This window comes from Carcharhinus amblyrhynchos, chromosome 13, assembly GCF_965287045.1.
Source record: "Carcharhinus amblyrhynchos chromosome 13, sCarAmb.v2.hapA, whole genome shotgun sequence".
Taxonomy (NCBI): Eukaryota; Metazoa; Chordata; class Chondrichthyes; order Carcharhiniformes; family Carcharhinidae; genus Carcharhinus; species Carcharhinus amblyrhynchos.
This window is the reverse complement of record NC_137336.1, coordinates 37,420,035-37,435,503: the sequence shown is the minus strand read 5'-3', so window position 1 is coordinate 37,435,503 and position 15,469 is coordinate 37,420,035. Positions and strand designations below refer to the sequence as shown.

At 38.7% G+C, this 15,469-nt stretch overlaps 1 protein-coding gene across 1 annotated transcript in view; it reads left to right on the top strand.

Moving 5' to 3' along the window:
* The window catches only part of LOC145351497 (PH and SEC7 domain-containing protein 2-like), a 124,881-nt gene extending 110,304 nt beyond the window's left edge, over window positions 1–14,577 (top strand). Inside the window, exons 14-16 of the mRNA XM_080201096.1 lie at window positions 553–697; window positions 10,983–11,126; window positions 13,340–14,577. Of these exons, the coding sequence (XP_080057222.1) occupies window positions 553–697; window positions 10,983–11,126; window positions 13,340–13,558 (508 nt within the window). The 3' untranslated portion in view covers window positions 13,559–14,577. The remainder of the gene's footprint in view (window positions 1–552; window positions 698–10,982; window positions 11,127–13,339) is intronic.
* The last annotated feature ends 892 nt before the right edge of the window (window positions 14,578–15,469 follow it).

Below are 15,469 nucleotides of genomic sequence, written 5' to 3'. Positions count from 1 at the left end.
ATTTTTCTACAGTGCATTAGTCTGATTCTATCAATGTCTCAGAAAATGCCTTTTCTTTGGATATGAGTCATTTCCAAGTGGTTTAACCATAAACTGGATTTAAAAGCTTGAAACATTTTTGATGCAACATTCATGCAGTACCTATTTTCGCCTTTTCAGATTTTGGTATGTGTGAAAGAGAAAGGGCAGCTACATTAGATTTTCTTGAAACAAATAATTGTTGTTTACATCAATAGTATGTGCAATTTGCTTTCTAGATGATGTTGTCATTACAATTTGGATATTACCATTCTATCATGCCTCTAGGTGGCATCATGGAGTTTTCACATTTTAATGCTATCAGTCACACAGTCATATTTACAGTGGCATATCACTATCTGTGAATACTTATGATAATGTTGAATTCTAACCTAAAATAGTTAGTATTATATACTGACCTGATAGCTTTATTGCATTTCCTGTCTTTGCTCAATGACAACTAAATATTAAGTGTTAAAATAGACATGGCAGCTTTCAAAGTAACATGTACACTCCTTTTTCAACACTTAACAGAAGTGAAGAGGAAATGCACTCTTGGATATTGAGAATAAACCTGGTAACCGCAATATTTTCAGCACCCTCCTTTCCAGCTGCTATTGGCTCACTGAAAAAATTCAGCCGGCCTCTTCTCCCTTCGTCCACCACCAAACTCTCCCAGGTGAAATGTATACAGTTATGTAGTATGGAAATGATTAACTGTGAAGTGTAATATGCTACTGTCTGCATAATGATCTTTGCCATGGAATTGAGTTGGACCATTGATGGATCTATGGAGATTTTGTGGCACAGTGGGTAACATCTCTACCTCTGAACCAGAAGCTCCAGGTTTGAGTACCATCCCAGGATTTGATGGCCAAGGAAGCCGCATCCATAACCTGGCTGAACAGGTTGATTATCATCCTGCAAATCCTTCCAACACACACCAATAGAAGGTGGTAAAAGAGGCAGAGATTCCTGGTCAGCAATGTAATGGAAAGAAGGTTGGAGCCTCTACCATCATTACCCATATCTCCAGACTTCAACATGCCTATAGAAGTGCATGTTGCCACAGTAGCTTGGACTCCCCGAATGAATTACAGTGTATCACCACAACCTTAGTGATCTAAACACATTACTAAAATGAATTGAAATGTATGATATTGTAAACATTTTTGGTTGAACATCTAACTTGTTTTAATTCCATCAAAATGTTGCCCAGCCCAGAAAAAAAATTTCAAAAATTGCATGACTTATCATTATAGTGTTGCATAACCGTTAGTGGCAAGTAAAGCTTTAGTCAAAGAGTGGTCACTCTGAATCTTACTGCCTCATTTCAGGCCATTGATTTTTGAACCAGCAACAATTCTTTCAGTTTGATGTGGCTTCAATCTGAGTAAAGTTGAACATTACAAAAGCTAGAGCTGACTCTCTGGAATTTAGAAGGTTAACTGATGTTTTCATCAAACTTTTTGAAATATTAAGAGGAACTGATAGGGTGGGCAGAGATAAGCTATTTTCGATGGTTGGGCAGACTAGGACGAAGGGATATAGCCCAAAAATTAGAATTACACCTTTCAAAAGTATAGTTGGAAAAAGTTTTAAAATTCATTTATTAGTGTTACAAGTAGGCTTACATTAGCACTGCAATGAAGATACTGTGAAAATCCCCTAGTCTCCACTCGCAAAGAGTGGTGGTAGCTTAGATGTCCTGATGAAAAGCCATTGATCTGTTTCCCTCCACTGATTCTGCCTGACCTAGCTGCTGCATTTTTCCAGCATTTTTGTTCTTATGTTAGATTTCCAACATCTGGAGTATTTTTCTTTGTGTTAGTTTGTAACTCTTTTGCACAAATAACAGTTGATGTCAGATTATCTACTAGTTTAGAATCTCAAATGGATTGAGTTCTGCTAGCTAAAGATATTAAGGGGCAGAGGTGAGTTGAGGGAGTGAGGTCATAGATCAGCCATGGTTTAAAGGGTTAAGTGTCTCCTCTGTTCCTATTTGGAACCAATCTGAATCAGAAATAATTTGAATATCTGAACCAAAGTTTGTTTTTTTACCCTTAATTTGGGCATTGTCATATAAGGATAAATGTTCTAGTTTTCAACTCTATCATTGGTGGAATTGAGTGTATGCTGGCTGAGGACCGTTAATTAGAAATTCTGTGAGATCAAACCTGTTGATCATAAAGTAGGATATGGGAACTTTAATCAAAAACGGGTAAGAACTTGAAATATGGAAACATATTTTGAAAGTGTGCACATTGTAAAATACACAATTTCCTCTGGTTTTGGCAGTTTAGAGAATGGGCAATGAGGCAGGCATGTTCTTGGCTGGCAGGAAATCAGCATTTAAAGGATCAACAGCTGTTGGTTGACAAGACCATCAGAAGTAATGATTTTCTTTAGCTTAGTGCAAGGTGTTATTTTAACTCTTAATTTTTCTGTTTTGCTTTTGGAGAGAATAGATGGAGTTTTGGTCACCAGATTTTAGTTGTCTGCAATTCTATTTTTTTCAAATAGGCACTGTAATTGAGTTACATCTCTTTGTGTGTTGAGTGGAGAATGAGAGAAATAAATCAAGGATCGAAGGTGGATAAAAATGAATGAGAAGCCACATTTGTACACACAGCAATAGACAGAGAAAGAAGAGTCCACAGATGCTTGCTACACTTGACACCTGCTATCAAGGCATTTGAGGCAATCCTGAGCAGCAGAGTACAGATGCAACAAAATGTATTTACCTTCTTGGATAATTGCTAAATTACATATAAACATAAATAGCAATGATTCAGACACTTGGATCGATCTGAAGATCTAATAATACAGCTCCTTCAGCTCTGCTGCATACTGCGCCACCTTCTCATCAAAATCTGTACAAGCAGATAATAACACCAATTTACAGCAAAGAACAGAACAAGGCAGGGAGCCTGTACCTTCTTTTCTCAATGTACAAACACTTCTCTCCTGTCCAATTCAGTTTCCAAATACATTCTTCAGTTTTGGATTTTTTCTGACTTTGTATCTAGAGTATTTTATCTCCTGTATCTTAGGTCACTTGTATTTACTAATTCCCAACTCCCCTTAGCTTCAAGAGCATCTATTCTTGCCTTGAAATCTAGGTAAACATTTGAAAATGTGACAAGGAAATTGACAGTAAACTGTGTCTGGTAATTGTTTTTAATTCTGGATTGACCCGATGCCTCCATAAGATCTCTTGCCTCTGCATAATGTGATTGAATATTGCTATTTTGCTTCGAGCTTAAAATATCAAATGAATCTATTTGAGAAAAGATTAACAAATAACTAAGTTACAATCATTATAATTTAGCCTTATATTTACAGTAGTCAAACTTCCACCTAATTCCTCAAGTGGACAAAATAGTAAACACATTGTATATCTAAGAACTAAGCGAGGCCTTTGCAGTACTGTTAAATACTTTCTTTTTCTTACCTTAGAATATATTATCTCTGTGGGTGGGTAATAAATCTAAACTGTGGTATTGAAATTCAAATTGTTTCTGTTTTATTGGGAATGTCAAATTGATCGATTCTTTTCCTGAGATTTTAACAGTTTTTGATGTTCCAAAAAAGAGAGATTTCTTGTAGATAGGCCATCTGTTGTTGAAATTTAAGTTAGAACCATTAGCTATATGCAAATCATTCAATAGTGTTTAAATTTCAATTATTCCACTCTCCATCCTGAAACTTGTGCAGAGAGTTATGCTTATACAAGAGTTTGCAATAGCTGGTCTTTGTATAATCCGTGCATGTAATGAGGAGGCCACCTGTAGGAATTCAGGCAAATGCCAGTTTCCCAACACCCTTTATTGTGCACCAAAGGAAAAGGCTGTTCCCACAGTTTACAGACAGATAATCTTCATCTCGGAACCTACAATTCTGGTCCAGGTATGGTTTTGGGCTTAAATATCCCCACCGATTTGCTTTCATTCAAGCTAAGGACTGGTACTGGCAGCAGCTATTTCCATGGCTAATGGCATCTGGCCCTGAGATGGCCTAATTTTCTTTAGGGTTTTACCCTGAACTTTGAACTTGTAAGATATTGGTCCTGTTTTCTTCATTACGATCCCAGGGGACCCATCTGGGACCATTCCCATGAATCATGAATCAGATCGCCCTTTGCAAAAGTTCTTTCTATCCTTGCGGAATCAAAGTTTCTTTTCTGGTCCCTGTTGGGACTCCATCTTCCCCACCAAATTCAGGAATAATGAGCTCAGATGAATTATGGGTCCCGACTCTGCGACTCAAATGCATCAATCATTCAACACTATTTTTAAATGTAAATGTCCTGGCAGTGCTCAGCACTCAAATAGTTGCGCCAAGCACTTCCAGGAGACAGCAGCTACCTTCTGACACCCTCAGAAAAGGCAGTTTGCAGCCATGGTGGGGCCTTCCACTGCCTTGCTGAATAGAACAGGCTGTTTCCCAGAGGATCAGCAGTGTTAACATACAGGAAAGTAACCATGCAAGAAAAATAAAAGTGTAGCATTCAGCCCATAAAATTACAGCTTCCAATAAATAAAATGGAACTTTCTGATATCCCCGATATGAAACTGAGTGCCGGTCATTGACACACACCAGACTATTAGCCTTTTCCAATTCACTCTTTGAAAATTCTGTTTCCATCCCCTTCTGGTTCATTAACAAGCCTTCTAAAGGAGCTAAGTTGGCAGTTAATTGGAGGAGAGGAGATTCCTTGTTTACCCTGCCAACATTTTAAAAGTTTTATACTGCCCCGGAGGGAGCATAATCCAAAGACAACCTCTGGGATTGTGATTTTTAAATCAAACTCACAACAGGTCCCAACCCCACTGGCATTTGAAGCTCTAGCCCAGTGAGTCACTGAACAAGTATGACATCCTGCCAGGGCAGAAAGGATTGGGCTGGTTGCATATAAATTCTGCTGCAGAGAACTCAAAGAAGGACCACTATGGTGTGGGCCAATGCAATTGATTGCTTGCTACGTTGGCAAGCCTACTAGAAAACTTGCTGTCATTGCCAAGAAGCATGGAGCAGTCTGACACCAACGTGGCATGAGGATTTTCTCAGATTTTTTAGTTCATCCTTTCCAGTGTGGACATGATAGCCAACTCTATGAAGACATTTGTGGGCCAAACCACAGGGTTCGGCCTGTTGGCAGCTGCCTCAGCTTCCGTTGCAGAACAAGTTGAAGGCACCCAATGTCATAGTGGTGTAGTGGAATCTCAAATTAATGTTATACAGTTCCAGCTTATTGTAATGTTCCTGTCATGCACCCCAGTACCAAGACTCAAAATGGGTTTGTAGAGTCTCAACAGTTCAGTTCTCCAACAGATTAGTCAAATTGAATTGCTGCCCCATGGGAATGCCAGTGGCTCCACTGAGCATGAATCTGCTTTTCACCTTCAGGATGGCAGCATTTGTCCTCTCACTCCACTTATGCCCAGCTTACTGTGGACTGTCTGTCAAGCAGTCTAGGTTTCTGTCCTCCCATGCTGAGATGATGCAGTTCAAAACTGGGACTTCTAAGGCCAGAACATCTCAAGCTTGTGCTCTAAGTCCTGTTTCAGTCTCCTCCACTCAAACTGAGCAGCCTTCCACCAGCCATGTTGCAACCATTGGGATAGCTCTACATAGGAGCACTAAACAAGGCACAAGAACACGAGAGCTCGAAGGGAATGCCAAAGATGATTTGTTGCCTTTAGTGTGGAATATTGATTGGTTTGCTTGCTAAAGTTGGTTTGGATTGGTTGTTTTTTGGTGGCTTTTATTTCAACATTGTAGCTTGGAGGACACTGGTGGTCAGTAACAGAGAAAAGGCATGTTGTGGAACTGTAACAGAATGGGGAATTGGCATTGTGTTCAGTGAGATCACAGTCAGATATGCCAATTATGCACAGCTGAGTGGTGCTAGTTTCATAAATGCTATAGAGTCAGCTGGGTACTTCTTGCATCATCCAATGAAATTCGAAAAAGGGAGTTTTGTGAGAAATGATGACAGAAATACACTTTCCAAAATAGAACTTTCACAGCTAAAGGTACCATTTTCATTCGTTCCTCTGTAGAAAAATGAATGAATTGATAAAGAATAAAAAGTACAAATGGTGCTGCTAGCCCTATGCCTAGGGATATCTTCACCTTCACTATGATCTACTTCCTTTTTATCCTCACACCTCTGTGTTGAACTTGCCATGTTCAATTGACTGAGTGTTCTTAATATATGCACTACTTTGTCTTGCAAACAGAGAGGTACAAGTGTGGGAAGCACTTTGATGAGTGATAGCCAAGTGACTATCCTGCACTTCCCCTTATGAGTAAATGAACATATATCTCATGAATGTTAGCTGCTTGGAAAATTTGCTTTGTTGCAAGACCTTTTCAACTAATCACATTAAAACTGTCGCAGCATAGTCTGCATGTGAATCTTGTATTTTGTAGTCAGTATTGAAGCATTGGCACTTGCCACTGGGTTTCACCAAAATTTTCCACTCACCTAACACAGTGGTCCAGTGAAAACTTTGTTGAAAAGTCCAGAGGATTTCGCTATGAGATGGCCCCCACTGGATCCCTGCAGGATTGTGTAACTCACTTATACTGGAGTAATAAAGAGAAACCAAGCGCAACTTTTCCCAATGTGTCGCAGCTTGGTATGGCTCCTGCTCAAGACTGCAAGAAACTGCAAAGCATTGTGAATGCAGCCCAGTCCATCATGCAAATCAGCCTCCCATCCACTGACTCTGTCTGCATTTCCCGCTGCCTCAGAAGATTAAGGACCTCACACTCCCTGGACATACTCTCTTCCACCTTCTTCCATTGAGAAAAAGGTACAAAAATCTGAGGTCTTGCACCAACTGACTCAAGAATAGCATTTTCCCTGCTACCAACAGACTTCTGAATGGACCTACCTTATATTAAGTTGACCTTTCTTTACATCCTAGCTATGACTGTAATATTACATTCTGAACTCTCTCCTTTTCTTCTCTATGAATGGCATGCTTTGTCTCTATAGCACACAAGAAATAATACTTTTCACTATATACAAATACATATGACAATAGTAAATCAAATCAGAAGCTGTGAAAACAGACAGACCACAAGTAGAAAAGGCCTGTTTCTCCCTCACTGGCTTCCTCTGTTACAGTACTTGTTGAAAATATGGAAAATATAATTTAAAAGTTCAAACTCAGATGCATGTAAAATGGGCATTTGTCATAACTGTAAACAAAAAAGTGAACAGGTAAATAAGAGCATAATCATATTAAATGTCATAAAAAATTGCACAAAGAATTTTGAAAAGTCATGCCAATGTGAAGAGATTAAATTACTGTATTGCGAAACTGTGTCTGAAATCTCTTAAGTAAGCATTCCATGTAGAAACCCTCCTTCCAGTGCAATGTTGGCTTCATTGAAATTCATGAATGCGAGAAGAGCTTTTTTTTGTGTCCCTCACACTAACCCTAAAATCTTCTCTGAGAAATATTGTAAGAAGTAGCCAATTAACCTGAATTTAAGCCAATCCCTTGTTTTCTGAATCAATTTCAACATCAGAAAGTTAAACACTGCAGTATGTAGAGGAATTCAGAATCATCTAGAGCAACATCAGGATTTTGAGATATCTTGAGCATCAATGTTGCTGTCAGTTTTGGCAGTGTGATGACGGTTTTGCTGCCATTAGCCTTGCAAAATCTGGGCCATTGCTTTCTATGGATGACAGGAAATTGTATACTTTTGGCTATCTATGTGATAGTGCAGTGTCAGCCAACCTTAATTGGCAGACTTCCTGAGGCTATTTTTTTTCTCTCAATTGCTGCTATGGCTTCTGGATATTTGTGAGTGTATGGAATCTGGCAGCCACCTCCTGCTAAGCAACTGGGATATTCTGAGAGGAGGGTGTCCAATGATGTCTTTCCTGTACTTGTTCTACAGACATTTCCAAACATGCTGCAAAAATTGGAAATGATTAATCCCTTTCCACAGACATTAGTGACAGCTTTGCTCAGCAGTGACACTCTGGCAGCTTTTAAATCAGCTAAGAAAGCAAATGGCCTTTATAAATAGGAGCAGAGAGTGCAAAAAAAAACAATGCTAAAGCTTTACAAAACACTGGCTTCATCTGGAATATTATGTCTAAGTCTAGGCACGCTTTAGGATAAATTTGAACGCTTTGAAGAGGATACAGAAGTGATTTACTGCAAGAGACCTAACTAGACAGGAGAAGTAGGGGTTACTTTTCTTAGAGTAGAGGATAAGAGTAGATTTGATAGAAATGTTTAACACTTTAACTATTTCCCCTTTTGTTACTGCAAATTCAAGAGTTGGCTATCTACATAATGTCAAACCCTTTCCTTTTATGGTGCTTAGCATTTCTATAGCCCTGAATCATCTAGTCTCTTGGGGAACTTACCAATTCTGTAGCCCTGAAATCACCAGTCATTTCAGGTAAACTGTTTCTGCTTGGGGAACTTAATATTTCTCGCAGTCACCTAAGTAATCCGTTTCTACACCTAGAGCAATTCACGCCCGATCATCATTACGTACTCTCGTACCTTTGGAATGCCCTGATCACATTTAGATAGCTGTTACTGTTGCTGGGCAGATTTCTACCTTTCAGGCTTTTTAAAATTCTTGTTACTGTAGCTAGGCAGATTTCTACCTTTCCAGCCTTTTTAAAATTCTTGTTACTGTTGCTGCTAGACAAATCCTTGACAATATTTCAAAAAGGTAACCTGTAAGCATTGATGTTCAGAACTGGGACTTGGGAGTACTCGTACAAAGAGCACAAAGTTAGCATTCAGATGTGCAGCAAGTAATTGGGAAGGCAAATTGCAAGTTGGCCTTTATTACAAAGAGATTGAAGTAAAAATAGGGAAGTCTTGTAATGGTTGTCCAAGACTTTGGTGAGGCCATACCTGGAGTACAATGGGCAGTTTTTGGTCTCCACTTTTAAGGAAATATATATTCAGTACAACAAGCGTTCACTAGTTTGGTCCCTCAGATGAGGGACACATTCTTTGGGTCCAGATTTTCTGGTGTTTGGAAGAATGGGAGGTAATTTTATTAAAACATTCAAGATTCTGAAGGGACTTGATAGGCTAGATGCTGAGAAGTTGTAATCCCTGGCTGCAGAATCTACAACACAGGGACACAGTCTCAGGAAAAGACAATAATCATTTAGCACTCAGCTGAGGTGAAGTTTCTTTGCTTGTGAATCTTTGGAATTATCTACCACAGTTGGTCATGGATGTCCCATCATTGAAAATACTTAAACCCTGAGATAAATTTTTGGTCCCTCCGGGGAATTAAGGGATATGGAGAGCATGTGGACAAATAGAGTTGAAACTGAAGATCAGCCATATTGAATGCTGGAAAAGGCTCAATGGACCATATGTTCTACTTTTTTTTATGTTTTTAGTGACGTCCTGCTCCTCCTCATAGTGTGCTGTTGCAGTCACAGCCGATATAATCAGCATTAAATGATAATTTGACATGAAGTGCAACTTTTTATGCAGTATTCTTGATGCAAAAATGATTGAAATGGTTAAGCTTTGTTGTTGAGGTCCAACTGAGCTTTTGGCAGAGGTCTACATTTTAATTATCACTGAATTGTCTGACTTGGGAATCCGTATTCTAGAAGTCCCCTCTTTCAGTGATAAAAATAACCTGTAAGTTTTAAAACTGTAAAAATTTACTTCTGTTTTTGCTGAAGAATGATAGCTCATTTTTGCTTTAATCCCATATGCATGTTCTAAACAATATTTCTCGATGTAAAATGATTAAAAAATTTACTTAATGGTTATCTGTCTAAGAAAATTTTCCAGTCTGATTGTTTGCTCAGATTGCTTGGTGACTTCCCTGTCCCTGGTACTGTTAGTCCCCTATAGATGGTGCCAAAATGAGAGTAACATTTCACAAAGGGAAATCAGTGCCATGGAACAAGCCCATCTTTTAGCAGCTTTCTTCAAGGCCAGCGAAAGACGGGTGTCCCTTCCCCACTAGCTAGAAAATCTGATTCAGTAATGATTTGGATAACTTTAAAAGTGTGCCTGATAAATTCCAATGTTTAATTAGATTTTCCTCACACATAAATGCTCTCTGGAATTTAGAAGAATGAGGTGAGATCAAATTGAGTTATACACGATGGTAAAAGGTATGTATAAAGTAGACGTGGAGCAGACGCTTCCTCTTGTGGGGCATTCTAGGATGAGAGGTCATAGTCTTAGGATAAAGGGTAGCAAATTTAAAACAGAGTTGAGCAGGAACTACTACTCCCAAAGGGTTGTGAATCTGTGTACCACAAAGCGCGGTGGATGCTGGGACAGTGAGTAAATTTAAGGAGGAGTTAGACAGATTTTTAATGGATAATGGGTTGAAGAGTTATGGGGAGAAGGAAGGAAAGTGAGGATGAAGAGTACATCAACCATGATCGAATGGTGGAGTGGCCGAATGGCCTAATTCTGCTCTTATATTTTATAAAGATTTTCAATGGAATTAAATCACACAGGTCTTTCTCACAGTCCAAAAATGTGCGGGTTAGGGTGATTGCCCATGCTAAAATTGCCCCTTAGTGTACTAGGATGCTTAGGTTAGAGGGATTAGTGGGTAAAATATGTAGGGATATGGGGGTAGGGCCTGGGTGGGATTGTAGTCGGCGCAGACTCGATGGGTCGAAGAGCCTCTTTCTGCACTGTAGGGTTCTATGATTCTAGCTCTGATGAAGAGTCATTCAGACTCAAAATGTTGGCTCTATTCTCTCTCCATAAATGCTATCAGACCTGTTGAGATTTTCCAGCATTTTCTGTTTTTGATTCATATTCCAACATCTGCAGTATTTCGCTTTTATCGCACAAAGATGTATTTGTAAACTGCTTTAATCAAGCATAAATCTACAATAATTATAAAGCACTGACTCTTCCTGCATTTAATGTGTATTCAATTACAACTAATGTATAATATGTAAAATACAGGAGGAGCAGCTGAAGTCTCACGAGACCAAGTGGAAACAGATTTCAACTGAATTAGCAGAACATAGCACACACCCTCCTGAGAAGAATGTCAAATCGAAAGATGCAGAGGAATACAGACTTAAAGAGCATTATTTATTGTTTGAGGTGAGTATGCTTTTTGACATTTAACACCAAAAAAAAATAAGATGTGTGATGGCGGACCACTGAATATGCTTGGCATTCAAATGTATGCTTTTATGTTACATTTTTAATAGTCTTCTCTTTATACCACTTGAAAGTGAGAAGTTTCACAACACCAGGTTAAAGTCCAACAGGTTTATTTGGTAGCACGGGTTTCAGAGCGCTGCTCCTTCATCAAGTGAGTGAAGAGTTGGGTCCATAAACAGGGCATATATCGACACAGACTCAATTGCAAGATAATGGTTAGAATACAAGTCTTTACAGGTACAGACAATGCACGTGGAGTGTTTGTGAACCCAACTCTCCACTCACCTGATGAAGGAGCAGTGCTCCGAAAGCTAGTGCTACCAGATAAACCTGTTGGACTTTTAACCTGGTGTTGTGAGACTTCCCTTACTGTGCCCACCTCAATCCAATGCCGGCATCTCCACATCACTTGAAAGTGGCGCTGAGTAGCGGCATATTCACCTATTCATGGCCGTCAGTCGATTTATGTATATTGTAGAAGCTTGGTAACAGTATAATAAACATGCATTTCTACCTTCTCACTCCCTTCTTGCCCTCCTTCCTTCTCAACTGGGATTTAAAGGTTAGTAAGGTTATCTCTTCATCAAGATCCTTTAATGAAGGTCATTTTTTTCCTGAATTTCAATAGGAATAAATGGAAATTGCTTTCTGCGTTTAACTGTCACAATAGTTTGAATCCTTTTAGTCCCATAATGGCTCAGACGCAGGACAGCCTGGCAAGTAGGCAGGAGAGGCATGAGAATGGATTGCCATCATATTCCCATTGCCAGGAAATTTTCCCAAGGACAAGCAAGGAATTGGATCAATTACGCTTGTTCAGGCCTTGGGTGGTCAATTTTTTTGCAGTTTCACCAGCATTTTGTTATTAACACAGCACCACACTGCCCACCTCCCCCCCCACCAACCCCCCGCCCCCCCGCCCCTCGCCCTGTGCTGCCAGCTCAATGGAGGCAGATATGAAACTGTTGCCTTTTTACATGTTCCAATGAATGATTGATGTAATTAGCTCTGAAATGTATCAATGAAATGAAGTTTGACAGATGAAGATGCATTAGTCCAGTGATGAGTAAGGTCAAGCAGAGGCGAGCTTAATGAGGAAAATAACTTTCTAACATCTGACAACCTTTTACTATTCTGATTAACTTGTGGAGGATACAATATTGTAATCTTCAGACTGAATGAAAATCTTTTTAAGGACTAGTTAAAATTGTGAAAGTGTCATAATTGATTTAATTTGGAAAAAATCTGAATTTTAAAGTTCTAAGGCCTACATTTTTTGGATGGATTTTTTGGCGTGCATCCGCACCAACTTCAATAGCCCTGTTGTCAGTTAATGATCAACTGATTGGCAGCAAGTGGAAGGTATCCTGCCTTGGAGAGCTGTCAGACAATCAGATTGCCCATCTCACCCTCTTGCACACTGAGCACTGTGCCAAGGACTACGTTCAGGGAGTTGGTGTGCAGGTAAATGGCAAGAGTCCCGGGGAGGGGAATGGGGTGATTGGGTTAAAGAGGAATAGGCCTGGTTGGTGGGGAGGGGCTGGAGAGGTCCAGAGGTATCCGGTCCATGAGTGAAGGGTGCCTGCAGTCAGAAGAGGGCCTCCAATGGAGGCACCCTCCCCACCCCCCACCCCCCACCTCCTCCTGTCAATCAACCCATCCAAAATCGATAATGTTAACATCTATTTCGCAGCCTGGGTGATCCATTAACCACCAGCCTGAAAATTGAGGCTAGGCGAGAAAAGGCTCTTAAGTGGTCATTAAGTGGCCACGTAAGGATTTTAATGAAGGCAATGGTGGGCATCTTTCTTGAAGCCCTGTTCACCCTGGCATGAAATCATGTCCAGGTCAAGAAGGGCAGGTCCCAGAGGGAATCCTGACCATGCAATTCCCACCCCCCTCCCTCTCTCCCACCTCTAAAACCCACCAAAGGGGAGCATGACATGCTGATTCATCATTTCATTTTAATTTTTAAATTATTACATGAAGTAATAACCAGAGTTTGTGCAAAACAGCTTTTGCTTTTCCAACTTTTAAGTCAAGATTTAATGCAGTATGTAGATGATTCTCCATTGTTTAGCATTCTGTAATATGGAATGTTCTGCCCTCTTGAGTTAAACTTACTCTTGAATTATAATTTACCTCCACAGAAAAGTCGATATGAAGCATATATTAACCTACTGAAGGCAAAACTAAAGGTAGGAACTGATGATCTGGAAAAAATTGAGGCAATTATTTTCAGCTTTGAAAATGATGAAAATTCCTTGAGGAAGACTCAGTCTAGTCCTTCTCTGAACCAAGGACATTTTTCTCTAAATGGCAAAATGGAAAAGGACATTCTAGAACAGAAATGTTATCCCAAACAATGAGATGTACAGTTACATGAATTCACTAATTCAGAGTTACTCTTGCGTGGATTGAAGAATGGACAAGTTGCGAACGTGTGTTCAGAAATGTATTGGGCATAGTATTTAAAATTTACTTGTAATTTTTTTAAAGATTGCATCAATTCTAAATCTTTACTACTAACATTCCTTGAAGTTCTCTGTTTTGCTTCTCCTTCTCATCTTCTTACATGGTTTATTTTTCAACCCTGTTCAGGACATTATTTATCAAAATAAAACGTCCTCTGTAAGCACATATAACCCATTTTAATCTTTTTTAAATTCATATCTAACCCTGCTAATCTCTCCACTCATTGTTGCATGTTTCCATATATTCTTTCCTTACTGGACAGTGCACAGACTCAAGACCCTTCTAAGTTTTTGATCCCTGTTTTTTATTGATCTGTCAGGAGTGCTTCAAGCAGATTTGTTTTTCCATAAAACTTGTTTTTCTTTGGTGTTTAGCTACAACTAAAATGTGCAGATTTCATTGGTTAGTATGTTTGAATGTCAGTCTCTACGTGTCACTGCTTTAAAAGAAGCTCCCTGCAGTTTTTTTTTACGATTACTGTTATTTTCCAAAAATATTTTTTATTGCAGTGAGACATTAAATGACCGACAGTCTTTTGTAACATTACTGTCAGCCACTTTAAAGCTGCACTGTATGATAGGGCTCAACAATTTCAATGTCCTGAAAAATCAGGCAATAGTTTTATAAAAATGTGTTTTTAAAATGTTGTTTATAAATATCCACAGTGTGCATTATAAATAAATGTTCAAATAAGGGTTGAGCTCCTAGATTGCTTGTCATTATGATGGATGTTATGTATACATGGTAGTTTGCATGCTGGAAATCTGTTAATGTCTTTGGGGAAAGGAAGAGCTAACTTTCCTCATTATTGCTGCAATTTGTTATTTTTTAATCTCTAGGTCTCATTTTGCATATTAACTTGTTTATTCACTAAATGCCTGAGCCACTAGCTCCTCATTTTATTGGGGAAAGAAATGTGTTGCATCTTTATTTGACTACTGTTAAATTATTATCAAATATTGTACAGAAATGCTGATGCCTACGCAAGTATAATTTTGTGTATGGTGATGTGAATATTGTTAAATGCGATTTTGAATAACCAAGTATACTACTTCATTTTTCCTTACAAGAAGATAGTTTACTTGGATTTTGTTCACAGAATGCTAAAGCAATTATATGAAGGTATAATTTTTTTTCTTTGAAAAGCAAATCCTGACATCTGGCATCTAAGAGAATGCTGTATCTGTAATGGTGCTTCTTCTACCAATTGATTTTCTTTATGTGCAATATAATGTGTGTGATTGTGATATTAATCAAATTTGTGCCAGTATTTTTATCATGCTAATGTGCAAAATATAGCTTCTCTAGTATTGGGATCATTACTATCATTCACATTTGTTACAAGAATACAAAACAGTAAAATATGTTTGTTACAAACAGTACGCACACAAAATAAACAAACTGATATGTAGCCAGATAATGAAATTTGCTTTTTATTTCATCTTGTGAAATGCTTGGCCTAACAGAGCCATGAAGTAATTGGCAGATTACATTGATGGTTGCATAATATCTACTGTTAATTGTATTATCCCTTCCCCACACTGTTGCATTTTAATTCAGACTAGCAAAGCAATTTTGATCCTGAGCTCTCAAATATTTTCCAAATGGTTTTTGAAAGAACTGAAATGTATTCTTATTCTGAAAAGCTCAGGTTTCAGTAACACATTTATTTTCTATATATATATATATATATATATATATATAGAAAGGATTTTCCCAACCACCATTTTAGCAGCAGGCCTGCAACTTCAACTTGAAAAGCGCAGAAACAGAAATATCATAAATTGTGTTAATGTAAAAAAAAA